This window comes from Lycorma delicatula, chromosome 1 (assembly GCF_047948215.1).
Source record: "Lycorma delicatula isolate Av1 chromosome 1, ASM4794821v1, whole genome shotgun sequence".
In the NCBI taxonomy this organism is placed as follows: domain Eukaryota; kingdom Metazoa; phylum Arthropoda; class Insecta; order Hemiptera; family Fulgoridae; genus Lycorma; species Lycorma delicatula.
The window spans coordinates 273,712,081-273,729,496 of NC_134455.1; the positions used below are offsets into that span (position 1 = coordinate 273,712,081).

The 17,416-nt window shown below is 31.9% G+C and overlaps 1 protein-coding gene across 1 annotated transcript in view; it reads left to right on the forward strand.

Moving 5' to 3' along the window:
• The window catches only part of LOC142331932 (ATP-dependent DNA/RNA helicase DHX36-like), a 139,371-nt gene that overhangs the window by 57,382 nt on the left and 64,573 nt on the right, over window positions 1–17,416 (forward strand). The window contains exon 8 of the mRNA XM_075377986.1: window positions 1,078–1,252. Coding sequence (XP_075234101.1) covers window positions 1,078–1,252 — 175 coding nt within the window. The remainder of the gene's footprint in view (window positions 1–1,077; window positions 1,253–17,416) is intronic.

The following is a 17,416-nucleotide window of genomic DNA, read 5'->3' on the forward strand; positions in this document are numbered from 1 at the left end:
TCTTAGATCTTTCATTGACATTCAAAACATTATATCTTTGCACAATTATTTTTTGCTTGTTGGTGTGGTCATTATTTTTCTGGTAGAATTTAATTAAGTATGGCATCACTGTAATTAAAATACAATAACAAAATGTAGTTTACTTCCAGTGTTTTTTTTTTATTGATGTGAATATAAAATTACTTCTCAGAAAAAAAAAATTATAATATTTTTTCCAAAAAGAATAGCTTATGGTTACAAATAATTAATTTTGTAAAATGTTAAATAAATATGAAGTTTTACTTAAAAAAACTCTAACATGTGTTCATCTTAAAATGTTTTAAATAACTAATTTATAAAAATGAAAATTTACTCAACTGGTGTGTCTTTGATTAGAGCATGTTAATAGAGATAGCAATGTCAACTTTGCAATAACTAACGTTTCATTTCATTCTTCCTATTGAGGTGGTTCAGTTAGTATTAGATGTCAAATCTCTTCCAACTCATTATTGTTGGTTTGTCTAACTGATCATTAATTAGGATTTTTACAATTTTCCAACTCTGAAGTCATATGTTTTTTGAGCAACAATAATATAAAAGATGGCAGAGTATGTAATATCAGTGTGGTCGGTTCACAGTATTTTTTATTGTGGTTTTTACAAATCAGCTTAATGATCATTTGGCATTAAAAGGATTAATAATTTTTTATTAATACATATGGCCACTTCAGGCCATATGTAACTGAAACTATGGGTATTGAATCTTCAATATAGTTGTTAACACTTTGCATTTATTAATATGCTTTTTCAGTGTTTCTTAAAAGACATTAAATATTATTGCAACCATTTTTTTATTGTACATTTTGTATTTTTACTTATAATTTTGTTTAATTTTTAAATTTCTATGATGGAGATATAGAAATGGATGCACGTATTTACTTGTTCTGCAACATTATTGTTGCTAAATGGTGAGTTGTACTTTAACTTATAAAACTTTGTTAATCTTACTATAATGTTGATGATAACAGCAGCTTTGTTTTTTAATTTCATGTTTGTTTATACTGCTTGAAGTAATTTCATTATTGTTTTCATTTTGCAGGAAGCTTCCTAGATATAGAGGTTCAATATTGTTCTGTACTACAGGTATTTTACTACAATTTATGCAGACTAATCCTGCTTTAACAAATGTATCACACATTATAATTGATGAAATTCATGAAAGAGATACTTTATCAGATTTCTCTATCACTATTTTAAAGGATGTTTTAGCAAAGGTACAATATTGCCATTAGTTACTGTTCGTAGTTTCACTTAATGGATTATGAAAAATTTTAACAGTTTCTTATTAACTATGATTTTATCTGTCTTAATTCCAGTTCTTTTTTTCTTATATTGGAAATATCAGATAATTTTTTTTTTAAGATACTGCCTCGCAATAGGTTTTGTAACCCCAAAATAAGTTTACCAGTTAGTATTATTTGATCCTATTTTGATTGTTACTAAACTCATTTACTGAAAGCCAACAATCAAAGTATATCAATTATCTGGCCATTTGAATTCAATTTGTACTATGAACTAAACTATACCTGTAACTGAGCTTAAACCACCTGGGTCTTGTACCATGATGAAGCATTTGATTGAAAATTATGCTTTCATTTAGCAAGTTGGGAAAAGCCATTTTATCTTCATCATCAGATGGCATTTTTATATGCTACAAAATTTCCATTACATATTCCTGTGAACAAGCTGTCATTTATTTGGCTTATGTTGTGAATTAATCATAACTAATAAATAAAGTGCTGATTGTTTATTTTTTGGAACTATGCACATGTTAATGGTTAGGAACTGGCATTTAAATATTATGTTGTTTTTATAAAAATACATAAAAGATAATTGTTTATTTACATTGTTATATTCATTAGTTTGAAAATTGAGCATAGTATAGCTGAAATTATTCATTAGATTATGTTTTTATAATAGAATGAGCTGATGTACTGATTTTTTTTATGATTAGTTTATTACATTAGCTTATGAAATTGATTGTTATTGGGTATGAAAAAATGTCTAGATTGACCCGGATTTGAACCCAGGAATTTCAGAATGAAAAGCAGATATAATACCTCTCTCCCACACAAGGTTTTGAAAACTGTAATTGGACACATATTTGATATACTCGTATATGCAAACTCATATTGGATAATATTAAATAAAAAGTTAATAGAACTAAATTTTAAGAAGTATTTAGAGTTCTTTCTGTTCTACTACAGAAATTTCTGTATAGTTATAAGGCTTACAAGTTATAGTTGGATTATATTCAGTATTCCAATCACTTAGAAAAGAATTTAGATATACAAAGAAATGAAAATTCAGAAAAATGTTATGTGTATATATAATGCAGGAATCATAAAAAATTTTTCTGTTTGAGTATTATATACTGAAATATATTGAGATATTTTTCTTTTTGGTGTAGTAATATAAAAGAAGAAATTCATTTGGTTGCTGTTAAACTTCAAGTCTATTATTATGAGTATTATTATGATGATATAACCTATACCTTCATTTATTTGGTGTTCATTCACTTCACATGAAAATATTTTTTAATCTTAACAGTTCAATTATACCCTATTCACTGCTTTTTCATAGCAAAACATTTGTTAATGAGACTGCAATGACATGATTAAAAAATACTATCTGTTCTTAAAAAGGTCAACTAAAAAAACAAAATAGTTTGGGCTCAAGCAGCCTGAAAATATTAAAATAGAAGATCTTACAATCTGTATATGAAAAATATCAATTTTGTAGCTCTAAGAAATTTTTTTGCATCATTTCTGGCAAACAGCCATAGATGTGCTAACTTATATATTTATGTCCTCTCCCACTAGTTAATGTTTTTTGCATCTCCGACAGCTGAATTTATTAAAAAAATAATTTTTTAGAATAATTTTATTTTGCCAAAGTGGCAATACATTTTCTGTAAATAAATAAAATGATCGACCATGATGGACTGCTAGCTCCACTATTTTTAAATTGGAAAGTTTTGGATTTAAAACAAATCATTATTGACATTTTTTAAACATTATACATTTTATATCATTTATTTATACACCTGGAGGTTTCTGTGGTGTAGTAGTCAAGAATAGTGTAACTAACTGTGATTTGATAACCTCTTTGATGACTTAAAAATATGGTCAGTAATGACCATAATCCACATGTGGACTATAGAGAAGACCCACAACATGCCGATTATAGACCTGCAACATGTGGTCAGTAATGTTAAATAATCTATAGGATTATTTAACATTTCTGTTACCCTATGGATATGTTGTATACAGACCAGTTTCACTGTTTATGTATACTAATTGTTATGTAATAAATTACCTATTTGGCATGATATTTTTCAAAATACTTGTGGCTTAAATTTTGAGAACACCTTCATTAAATTTCAAAACTGTTTGTGATAAAACTGATAATGGATTCTTTATTGTTCACCACTTTGGTGGAAAGAAAATTACCTTTTGCTCTTTTGTTAAATTTTTTTTTACAATTAAATTGTATTAACTGCATCCCCCACTTTTTTTTAATCTGTGGTCAAGTAATTTCTTTATTTTTAGTACAAAAGCTTTTTAGTACATAGGTTTTATTGAGGCTGATGATTTAATTTATGTAGTCATTAATATTTCTTCACCCATTTGACTGGTTTGATTAACTTCTTCATTTCTTTCTATCTGTGTTTATTTCTTGGTCTGACATATCTCTTATATCCATATTTTATTATAGTTTATTAAATATTCTGTTATTCACCTGCTTTAATTTATTTGTTATGATTTCTGATCAGTTTCTTGTAAGAAAAAAGACATCTACATCAACTTTGTGTTTGAACAACTGTGGTGTGCCTTTATTTAATGTTTGTAATGATTTTCCAACCCATTCAATGAATGAGACTTATTTCACATCATGTCTGACTTTTATGTTTCATTGTTATTCATTATTATTGACAAGAGAATTTCATTATCATTTGCATGTTTCCAAAATTGCTGTCAGATCGCTATATAATAGATTTTTTTTTGTGGTGAACCTCCTGTCATAATTTTTCAGTTATGATTTCAAGACACAAATCCACTAAAATCACAGCCTCTTCTGCTACTTTGCGATTCAATTAGCATTGATTTGACTTCTCAAAATTATTCACCAGGACAGTATGGAATGTGTGTCCATTGCTGTCATGGTCTTTCTGGATGAATATAATCTTTTCCAAAGATCCTTGACCACTTTTAAAATGCCTGAATCACTCATAGCATTGGATAAAGCTCAAAGAATCCTCTCTAAGCCTCTTGAATCGTTTGTTTCAGTGAAATCTTTTCCAAGCTTAACTCAAAATTTCATTATAATTGTGTAAGTGGACGAAATGATTCCGGAACCGATTTAAACTTTCTCCATACTTAAAATCTCAACAATTAAGAAAATCGGTTTGTGCCTCCACATTGGTTCGTCTCGATAACCAGTTAGAAACGCGTGGAGATTTCTACTGGTGAACTAAATCGGAATCACATCCAGAGTTGTAACTCGGGAATTTATTCCCACCCAAGGCTGACTTGCCTTTGAAAGTCAAATATGGAAGGTCTTTTAAGAAAAAATCCACCGTCTGGTAAATACCAGAGAAGGCTGGACTCGGATCCGGTGGGCAGCTGCTTAAAAGATAACAATGAATCGGAGTGTTTGGAAACACCCAAAAACAACACAACTTCAAAATTGAGGATAAAACACAAGCAAATAAACTACATTGCCACTCACAACATTAATTCTTTAACTCAACCTGGCAAACTAAAAACTCTAACAGACATAATGGACAAACAAAAAATCCTAATCGTAGGACTTCAAGAAATGAGAAACACCGATCGAGAGCCGTTTGAATCTCAGGGTTACAGAATTTACAAAGGAATCCCCGGGAAACGTGTGATGAAGAATTGCCCACAGTTGGAACAGGATTTGCAATCAATCTTAAAATAATTGACTCAGTCGTAGAATTTAAGTCTTACTCCCCCAGGATTTCAACCTTAACCCTAAAATCAGCCAATAAATTCTACACCATAATAAATGTCCATGCTCCCACCAATGACAAAAACAATCTTAAAAAAGATAGAGAAGAGATGGACAAATTCTGGGAACTTCTTGACCAAACTGCAAACAACATAAATAAGACCCACACCAAGATTTTAATAGGGGACTTTAATGCCCAACTTGGTAAAGAACGAAGATATCGTGATATTATCGGAAAATGGCCTGCCCAGAAGAAAACTAACAAGAACGGCCAAAGACTTGTCGAATTTTTGCAGAAACCATAATATGATCTCAAAATCCACCCATTTTTTGAGAAAACCAAACAAATTGAAGACTTGGAAACACCCAGATTGGAAAAAAGGGGAATGGCAACTCGATCATGTTTGCATGGACCGGAATTATCACAAGGAGATTTATAATATAAAAGTCTCGAGAGGAACAGATACTGGATTGGACCATTACTTAATTAAAGTTAAAATAAAATTCACTCCGCATAAAAAGAAAAAATCCCAACCTAAAAACAAAAGAGCTTATAATCCACATAAATTAATAAACAATGCCATCTTTGAAGAAACAAAAAAAAAATCAAATTAACTAATAATTTAAAGAACTGACATCACAACTGAAAGAAATAGCTGAAGAACTAGCCCCTATAAACCCAAGAAAAAAACACTAATGGCGGACTGAAGAATTAGACAAAGCATTCAAAGACCGACACCGGGCTTGGATAACCACCAAACCCAGAAAACTGAAGAATCTAACCATGAATTCACCAAACAAAGGAAAATAACTCAGAAAATTATAAGAGGAACCAAACGACAAGCCCAAAAAAACTTGATTCAGCAAATAGAAGAATGTTCCAAGAAAACTAACTCCCGAGACTATTATAAAATTTTTGGTCAGGCTCTTCAAAGATATGAACCACCCACCCTTATGCTGAGAGGAAAAAAGGAAATATGGCCCACACCAATAAAGAAAATGCTGAAATTTTGGCAGAAACCTTCAATAGACTCCTCAACTGTGACAACTCCCCAGAGCTTTTAGAGATTGACACTGAAACTCCAGTTAAAACTTCACTGGTAAATATCTACCCGCCAACAATTCAAGAAGTTCTCGCAGCCTTAAATGAAATAAAAAACTACAAAGCAAGCGGAGAAGACCAGCTTTTCGCAGAACTCTGGAAACACTCATCAGTTTATTCAGTCAAAACTTCCCTACATCTATGCCTCGTGAAAATATGGAACGAAGAAAAACTTCCAGAACACTGGACCACAGCCCTCATTCATCCATTACATAAAAAAGGGGATAAAACTAATCCGGAAAACTACAGAGGCATATCTCTCCTGGATTGCACATACAAAATTCTGTCGAGAATCATATACAACCGATGCAAAGACCAACTTGAACTGGAACTTGGGGAATACCAAGGGGGATTTAGGCCATGGAGAGGTTGCCCGGAGCAAATAATAGCCCTAAAACTTATGATGGACTTATATAAAAGACGGAAAAAACTACTAATAATCACCTTCGTCGACTTTAAAAGGGCCTATGATTGTATACACCGACCATCCATGCTGAATATTCTGAGAAACCTGGGCCTTCACCCTAAACTCGTAAACATGATAAAATTAACTTTAACCAATACCTAGTCCAGAGTGAAATTCAGAGGTGAACTCTCTCAACCCTTCTACATAAAAACTGGATTGAGGCAAGGAGACGGCCTCTCACCACTCCTTTTTAACTGCGCCCTCGAATTTGTCATGAGAAAATGGTATGAAATAAATCCCAAAAATATAAAAATGGGTACTAAGAAAAACTCTTATCACACTAAATTGCCTAGGAGTTGCAGATGACCTCGCTCTTTTAGCAAATAATATTCAAGAAGCCAAAACACAAATCATGAGCCTTCAAAACCTAGCACAAAAGATAGGGCTTCATATCTCTTTCGAAAAAACTGAACTAATGGCCATAGATCCTCTGGTAATAGAGCACATTACGGTAAACAATCAGAAAATTAAAATAGTAAAACAATTTAAATATCTAGGGGAAATAATAACTTATAATTTAAATGAAAAAGTGTCATGGCAAAACAGGACAAATAAAATGATTAAATCCCAAAAATTAACTTTGTCAACATATAACAAAAAATGCCTTTCTGCTAAAACAAAACTTAAACATTATAAAACTGTAGTACAGCCAGAAGTTACCTATGGAAGCGAGAGACCCTTTTCAAAATCACTCAGAAAAACCGAATTGAAAAAATTCTGAAAATAGAGAGGAGAATTGTCAGAACGTGTATCAATAAAAAAGACCAAAAAGAAGGCCAATGGTGGATTGTGCCAAATGAGGTGGTGTATCGAGAAATAGAGCCTGTTACTGATACTTTGCGGAAAAAAAGAATCTCTTTCTTTAGTCATCTCATAAGGACACCGGAAACAAGACTCTCAAGAAATATCATTGAAAATTTCTGGTTCCAAAAGCTAGAAGTAGGATCAAAGAAATTAGAGAAGATATGAAAGAATTGGGAATTTTCCTGACTGACCTACAGAATAAAACTGGAAAAATTACAAAGCTAAAAGACAAAAGCATTAGATTTAAACAAAAGACAGACAAACGACAAAATACAACGAAGAGGGTGTTTACGGATGAAGAAAAGAAAGCAAGATCTGAACGAATGAAGAAATACTGAGCAGCTCGGAAGAGTAAACTAACACGCTTTTCTCAGAAAAGATCCAACTAAAATTGACTTAAGTGGTCCCATGTTGGCCGTAAAAGCATAATAATAATAATTGTGTTAGTTACTAATCACAGAAATAAATTACCAAACAACACCTACTTTAAGTAAATACTATGCAAAATTTAATCATCTTTGATCCTTGCAAATGGTGGGGGTAAATTTACGCTATGCAGGGATGCCAACTACTCACCTCAAAATATCCCTATAAGCACCCGAAAAAAAAAAATTATTGATTTTTGAACTGACTTTGTAAATGTATCAAAAAATTTATCTTCAGTTACTTTTTTTTTATTTTTCCTGTTTAGCCTCCGGTAACTACCGTTTAGATAATTCTTCAGAGGATGAATGAGGATGATATGTATGAGTGTAAATGAAGTGTAGTCTTGTACATTCTCAGTTCGACCGTTCCTGAGATGTGTGGTTAATTGAAACCCAACCACCAAAGAACACCGGTATCCACGATCTAGTATTCAAAATCCTTGTAAAAATATCTGGCTTTACTAGGACTTGAACGCTGTAACTCTCGGCTTTCCAAATCAGCTGATTTGGGAAGACGCGTTAACCACTAGACCAACCCGGTGGGTTAAATCTTCAGTTACTTAATTTATCTGAAATTCATTTCTCTAATCATATTGTTAACTGAAAATGTTATCTAACAACCTTTTGATAGGTAGATGTTCAAGTGAAGTAATTTTTTGAAGTAATGTTTGGTTCAAACTGCTACAAAAATTATTCTTAGATTAGTTGTAGGAGAGTGTAGTACAACTACTTTTATACTGTGGTAAATTATCATATCCATTAAATCCAACCAAAGTGTTATGACTATAAAAGGTTTTAAAGATATTTAAAAAAATTGTTTTTTCCATTTTTTTTGCCTTATTATTTGAAGAAAAAACATATTATTTACTACTTCTTTATCAACATAGAGAAAGTTTTGGGACAAATCTTTGCAGTTCTTGAGGCTGCTACACTTCAGGTACATTATAGAAGGAGAAGAAGTGTTCAGCTGTCCTTTGTATAAAATCGGACTGATTATTATTATTTTTCAGGAACGTTAATGTGTTGGCTTGTATTTGTAATTAATTTTAATTATTATAATATGTTATATTATTATACATTTTAATAATTATTTTGCTGATTACCATAGTATCTTGGACTATCATAACCTGACTTACATTGTTTCTTTTATTTTATTCATTTATTACATCGGTTTAGTCACATGACATCCAGAGGAAATTGGCCCAAATATAAAATATAGGTAAGAACCATACATAAATCAATATAAAATGATACAGAATCTCTCTTATAAATTAAAACACAAAATATGAGGCATGTTTTTAAGTAGGGTTGTATTTAATTTGCCGCTATTAGATGCGGTGGAAATTGATGGCGCTAGTGTAGCATGTTTATTTATGAAAGTTTATCTCTAAAGTAAAGACATTTCATTGTAAAAAAATTTATTCTGAAAACTTTATGAATATTTTTTATTTCTCTTAAACTACATACCTTATTTTTCTTCTCTATATAATTGCCACATGAATTAAGACATTTATTGTAGGATACACCAGCTTTAATATACCTTTGTCGTATTCTTCTGCTGCCAGTCCATTTATCCACTGATTAACAACATTTTTAAGTCACCTGTGAATTGCTTACCACTCAAAAATTCCTTCAATTTCTCAAACAAATGGTAATCAGAAGGAGCTAAGTTCAGACTATATGGTGGGTGATTGTAAATTTCCCATCCAAATGTTCTCATTAAATCATGTGTCAGACCCACAACATGTGGACGTGCATTATTGTGCAGCAGAACAACGCCATCGGTCAGTCACCCACATCGCCGATTTTAAATGGCGCACCATAACTTATGTAGAATTTTGCAGTAGGCTTCTCCATTTATAGTTGTTCTATGTGTATGAAATCAATCAGCAGTATGCCAAACTGATCCCAAAAGACTGTGGCCATCAGTTTGCATCCAAATGGCTGTGGCTTGACCTTTGTTGGTCTGGTTGGTGGTTGAGGATGATGCCATTCACTTGATTGCCGTTTTCTCTCTGGTGTGTAATATGAAATCCATGTTTTATTGCCAGTAACAATTGAATTAAGGAACTCATCACTTTTTTCTGTGTAGCACATCAAAAATTCCAAAGCAAATCCCATTTGAATTTTTTTTATGTTCTGTTAAGATGTGCAGTACCCAACGTGCTCAAACCTTTCAGAAGCCTAGTTGGTCATGAACAGTGCAACCAATAACAGTTATTGAAACATCAGGAAAAGAAAGGCCAGGTCGGAAATCGTTGAGCTACGATCTTTTCTGATTTCATCATCGATGTGTTTCAACAAGCCCTTGGTGATTATCAAGGGCCTCCCCGAATGTTCATCATCCACATTAATTCTGTTTTTTCTAAACCTTTCACACCATTTTCGGATTTTTTTCATTCATTACATTATCACCATACACAACAACCAACTACCTATGAGTTTCAGCCAGCTTAATGTTTTGATGGCTTAAAAAACCTATGACTCCACGTACTTCACATTTGGTGGCAACATCGATTTTCCTATTAATTTTCTCACATAACTCACACGTAATCAAAGATACAACACCAACAACTTACAGACAGCAGTGCTGTGTGTACATTATTAGTGTGGCCATGAACGACACAGGTTCATCAACCTTAAGGAGAGAAATTTTCCAGTGGTCTTTATTTAGAGTTACCCCTGGCATATCCAACAATCATCTGTTTCCAACAATAGGTTAATGTTATATGCGTTAGTTCCACTCATTTTATTAATAAAACATACAAAAATTGAAACAAATAACTGATAAAAATTGTCATTTATAACTGACTGAAAAATTAATTAAATTTCAGCTTCAATTAAATAAAAATTAGTATAATGAATTTTTTTTATAAAAAAATATTAATTCAAAATAAAATATCAATATGACTTAAAAATTGTCTAGTATCAGCACTGACAAAGATTAACATGTAAATTTGCTTATATATTTCTTTCCAACAGAAATCATCAAAGTGTCACTAGACTCCTCTGACAAAGTAAAATGAGAATTAAAGTAACATTTTCTCAACTAAAATATATAAATATAAAATTAAAAAAAGATAAATTTATAGAGTTCATCTGGTTCTCAAAAAGTAAGTAATTTGATAAACCTTTAATCCATACTATCAGTGAACAATATATATTTACTTTTTTGAGAGCAAAATGCCAGACAAATTAAAACTTGAAAAAATATGTTATTAAAAAGTGAAATAAAAAATATTTATTTTGAATTAATAAGCAAAATTTACAACTATTAAAATCAAATTTCAATTTCAATTTTTCAAATAAATCCTTCTACCTCTCTTTTTAAAATTATGATAAAAAAATTCAAAAACATAAAAATTGCACTAAAATTAAAAATGTAACTCAAATCTAACACCTAGAAATAGGTAGAAAGTATAAGGCATAAAAACAAACACATCCATACAATATGACAGCTCAAGGCCTACTGCCTGACCAATTAAATGAAAGGATATGTTTACAATTTATAAATGAAAATTATAAATATCTATAAATTATTAGATTTAATACTTTCTTTACATGTTTGCTGTTACACCTCTTGCTATGATTACACTGTTGCAGTCTTGGCTGTTTCTTATTCTGTTATCTGTAGAGAGATGTAAGTTATGAATGCTTTTTTGTTTCTTATTAGCATTCAAAAACATTCAGATTTTCAGTTCAGTTTGTCAGGATTTTTTTTGGGAATGCTTCTGTAAAATTATAGAGGAAAGTGTTAATTTTTCGAGTTGTTTTCTTAATTATTATTTAGATTATTAAATCTAATAAAAGATTGTTAAATTTAATTTTAGCAACAAAATAAAAGTTAACTAGTAATTTGGAAAGTATTTTTGGATGGATTTTTTTGCATTTTTCTTTGTTGTAATAGTGAAATAGATATGACATTAACTGAAATGTTGTTTCTGTATGGTTTTCCTGTTACAAGTTGTAACCTTTTATTTAGTGTAATTATTTATAATTCTCAAAATATGATCTAAAGACTAATTGTAAGGGATTAAATATGAATTAAAAGGAAAAATAGAGCTGTTCCCCCTTCACTATTAATAGAATTTTACAATTGGTGTGTGATGTTATTTTTATAGTGATCAAACCCCTCTCCATATATTTTTAATCCTTATGAAAGCCATATTAAAAATTTGTATTTTTATTTTATTACTATTTCGTCTATTCATATTCTACAAAAATAACCAAGAAAATATTGGAATTTAGACGTTTATTTATTTACTTTTTATAAATTAATGTTAATTGTCTACTACAATGAGATTTTTTCCTATCAAGTCATAACCTACTATGACCTCACTTGATCACATGTATTGTTTCTAACTCGAGACCTAGTCCCACCACAGGGTGACCCCTTGATAGTCAACCATGAAATGTCTTTTAAGAAATACTCCACTGGCTGAACCAAGCAACTTCAGAGTTCAGAGAAGGCACCAAACTGATATGGTGGGCTGCCACTTAGAAGATAACAAATGACAAATGCATGTCGAAGCATTGGGACGCCCTGACACCACACACACAAATAAGAACAATACAAAATCCAAAATCAAACTGAAGCAAATCACCCAAATTTTCACACACAATGTAAACTCACTTATGCAGACTGGCAAATTAAAAATAATAACCAATGTAATGGATTAACACAAAATTCTCATCACGGGAGTGCAGGAAATAAGAAACATCGACCAGGATGCCAAGGAATCTCAAGGATATAGGATCTAAAAAAATATATGTGGGAAGAGAGTGATGAAAACTGTCCCCCAGTTTGGAGCCAGCTTATTAATCGTCTAAAAATAATAAACTCCATACAAGAAAATAAAGTCACAATCCCCAAGAAAATCAATGCTTGCCCTAAAAGCATCTAATAAAATCTATACCATAATAAATGTCCATGCTAATAATAAAAACAAATCTACAAAAGTAATGTGAAGAAACAGAAAAGTTCTGCGACCTACTCAACCAGATCATAAGTAACATCCCCAAAAATCAGATTAAACAACTAATTGGAGACAACTAGGTAGAGAAAGAAGATTCTGTGACATCATTGGATCTAACCACAACCTAATCTCGAAATCCACATATTTTATAAGGAAACCTCAAAAACTCAAAACATAGAAACATCTCTATCACATGAAAGGAGAATGGCAAATCAATCATGTCTTCATGGACACATACCACTACAAAGAGATCTGCAATGTAAAAGTCCTCCCAAGGAGTAGACACAGGCTCAGATCATTATGTAGTTAAAAAATTAAAATCACTTCCCAAAGGAGGCAACAAAATCAAGCGTGTAAAACTTAAAAGAAAAATAGACCCTACCCAAATAATCAAGAATAAAAATTACCAAAAAGCAACTGAAAAATAATCACAGATAAACTCTTGAAGACCTAGTCGACAGTCTTAAACAAATCTCAGAAGAATTGGCCCCAATAAAACCTTGTAAAAAGCATCAATGGCGGAGCAGCAAATGTAATGAAACAGTAGAGTTCATCAAGCATGGCTATTACACCAATCCTAAAAATCAGAAACATCCTTTCAAAATCTAGCAAAACAAAGAAAAGAAGTCATCCAAACCCTAAGGAAAATAAAAAGACAACACCATTAAGACACTGAAATCAATAGAAGAATTTTTACAAAATGCAGTTAAGAGACTATCACCTTCAAAAAACAACTCCAAAAATACCCCAATCCTATTAATGAAGGATGAAAACCATAATCTGGCCCATAACAGTTAAGACAACATAGAAATCCTAGCTAAATATTTCAATAAATTCCTAAATTGCGAAGAACAAACAACCTAAACATTGACATCAGCACCCCAACAACACCTCTGGTAAAATCAACCCTCCCACAATAAAATAAATCTACTGAGCACTGGGTGAGATGAAGAATTATTGAGCAGCAGGAGATCAGACTTTTATAGAGATCTGGAAAATGCAGGAAGACCAACAAAAATCATCCTTCATCAACAGCTTGTCAACATCTGGATCATAGAACTACCAGAACACTGGATGACAGTCCTCATCTACCCACTACACAAAAAAAGCAAACAAAACGACTCAAACAACTACAGGGAAATCGTACTCCTAGACACAGTGTACAAAATTCTTTCAAGAATCATCCTCAACAGAATCAGTTTACAGCAGAAAAAAGAGCAGAGATGTGGTGATAAGGTTTATAGACTTCAAGAAAGCATACATTTGCATCTACAGAGAATCCCTACTGGAAATTCTAAGACACCTTTGACTACATCCCAGATTAATGTCTATGATAAAACTGACCTTCACAAATACTAAGTCAAATGTGAAATTCAGAGGCAAATTCTTGAAACCACATGAGATCAAAACAGGGTGATGGGCTCTCACCACTACTATTCATCTGTGCTCTAGAAACGGTAATGAGGAGATGGCTCAAAAAATGTCTCCAAAAATAAAAATAGTTCAAAAAATCAAAACAAACTGGATTGGTTTTGATGATGACTTGGCACTGCTAGCAAATGACATCAACAAAGCTAAAACACATATTAGAACTTATAAACATTGCAAATAAAATTGGCCTTAAAGTATCATTTGAAAACACAAAATTATGCCCCAAAAACCAACACAGTTAAAAGAAGTAAATGTTTTTTTGTCTTCAGTCATTTGACTGGTTTGATGCAGGTCTCCAAGATTCCCTATCTAGTGCTAGTTGTTTTATTTCGGTATACTGCCTACATCCTACATCCCTAAAAATTTGTTTTACATATTCCAGATACTGCTGCCTGCATAATCTTTCCCATCTACCTGCCCCTCCAGTGTCAAAGCATCTATTACAGGATGCTGCAAGATGTGGTCTATAAATCTGTTTCTTCTTTTAGCTAGATTTTTCCAAATGCTTCTTTCTTAATCAGTTGGCTGCAACTCCTCTTCACTTGTCACTTTATCCACCGATCTGATTTTTAACATTCTCCTATGGCTCCACATTTCAAAAGTTCTAATTTTTTCTTCACAGGTATCCCAATCGTCCAAGTTTCAGTTCTGTATAAAGCTGCACTTCAAACATATACCTTCAAAAATGTTTTCCTGACGTTTAAATCAATTTTTGATGTATGCAAATTATATTTCTGACTGAAAGCTCATTTTGGTTTTGTTATTCAGCATTTTATATTGCTCCTGCTTCATCCATCTTTAGTAATTCTACTTTCCAAATAACAGAATTCTTCTACCTCCATAATCTTTTCCTATTTTTATATTCAGTGGTCCATCTACATTATTTCTACATTTCATTACTTTTGTTTTGTTGTTTTTTTTCATGCGGTAGTTTTTGTATAAGACATCATCCGTGCCATTCACTGTTTCTTCTAAATCTTTTTTACTCTCGGCTAGAATTACTATACAGCAAATCGTAACACCTAGCCTAATTAGAAATTCATCACTGTTAGTTCTATGTAAAGATTAAAAAGTAACTGGGATAGAGGACATCCTTGTCTGACTCCCTGTTTTATTACTGCTTCTTTCTTATGCTCTTCAATTATCATTGTTGCAGTTTGGTGTAAATGTTAGCAATTGCTCTTTAATCTCTATACTTCAACGTTAAATCTTTTAAAATGCTGAAATTTTATTCTAATCTATGTTTTCAAATGCCACGTATGTTGTTTTTTTTTCTTTAATCTTTCTTCTACTATTAATCTGAGCACTAAAATTGCTTCAATTGTCCCTATACTTTTCCTGAAACCAAATTGTTCTCCTAACACTTCTTCCACTCTCCTCTCAATTCTTCTGTTCAGAATTCTAGTTAAAATTTTTGATTTATGAGTAGTTTAGCTAATTGTTCTGTATTCTTCATATTTATCTGCTCCTGCTTTCTTTGGTATCATGACAATAACACTCTTTTTGAAGTTTGTTGGAACTTCCCCTTTTTTGTAAATATTACTCACCAGTTTGTATAATCTAGCTATCACTTCCTCACCTGCACAGTAATTCTGCAGGTATCTCGTCTATCCCTGGAGCCTTTCTGCCATTCTGACCTTTTAATGCTCTATTAAATTCAGATCTCAGTATTGTATCTCCCTTTTCTTCTTGTTTGACTTCCTCTTCTTCCTCTATAACACCAGTTTCTAATTCATTTCCTTCATATAACTCTTCAGTATAGTCCACCCACCTATCGACCTTTTTTTGTGTGTGTTATAAATAGGTGTACCATCTTTATTTAACATTATTAGATTTTAATTTATGCACCATAAAATTCTCCTTAACTTTCCAGTATGCTCCGTCTATTTAACAATGATAATTTGTCTTCCACTTCTGAACACTTTTCTTTAATCCACTCTTCTTTTGCTAATTTGCACTTCCTGTTTATAATAGTTCTTAATTGTCGATAAGTTCCTTTTATCTTCTTCATTGTTAGCATTCTTATACTTTCTATGCTTATCCATCAGCTGCTACATCCTCTGATACCCAAGTTTTCCTACCAGTTCTCTTTGTTCCACCTAAGTTCTCTTATTCTGATTTAAGAATTTCCTTTTTAACATTCTCCCATTCTTCTTCTATACTTTCTACCTTATCTTTTTTCTTAGACCTCTTGTGATGTCCTCCTCAAAAGGTTTCTTTACCTCCTCTTCCTCAAGCTTCTCTTAATTCCACTGATTCATCTGATACCTTTCTTTCAGATTTTTAAACCACAATCTACATTTCATTATCACTAAATTATGATTGCTATCAATGTTTGCTCCAGGATATGCTTTGCAGTCTAGTAGTTGATTTCTAAATCATTGTTTAACTATGATATAATCTGTTTGTTACCTTGCATTATTACCAGGTTTTTTCCATGTGTATATTCTTCTATTATGATTTTTAAAATGGGTGTTGGCAATTACTAAATTATACTTTGTGCAAAACTTAATAAGTCGGTCCCTCCTAATATTCCATTTTCTTATCCCGTATTCATCCATAATATTTGCTTCCTTGCCTTTTCCAATGCTTACACTCAAGTCTCCAACTATCATTAAATTTTCATCTCCTTTTATATGTTTAATTACTTCATCAATTTCTTTGTATATACACTCTTATCTTATCATTATCATCATGGGCATTTGTAGGCATATAGATGTTAACAATCGTTGTTGGGTTAGGTTTTGATCTTATCCTTATTACAATGATTATATTGCTAAGCTTCATGAAATACTCTACTTTCTTCCATATCTTCTTGTTCATTATGAAACCTACTCCTGCTTGCCCTTTATCTGATGCTGAGTTAATTATCTTAAAATTATCTGACCAAAAGTCGTTTTCTTCTTCCTACTGAACCTCGCTAATTCCTACTACATCTACATTTATCCTATCCATTTCCCTCTTTAAGTTTTCTAACCTACTAACCTTTTTTAGACAACTAACATTCCACGGTCCGACTCGTAGAATGTTATATTTTAATTTTCTGGTGACCCCTTCCTTAGTAGTCCCTAACCAGAGATAAGAAGGGGCGACGAGTTTACCTCTGGAATATTTTACCAAGGAAGGTGCTTCAATCTTTATTACATGAAAATGCAGAGAGCTACATTTTCTTAGAGAAAAAGCCGTAGTTTTCCATT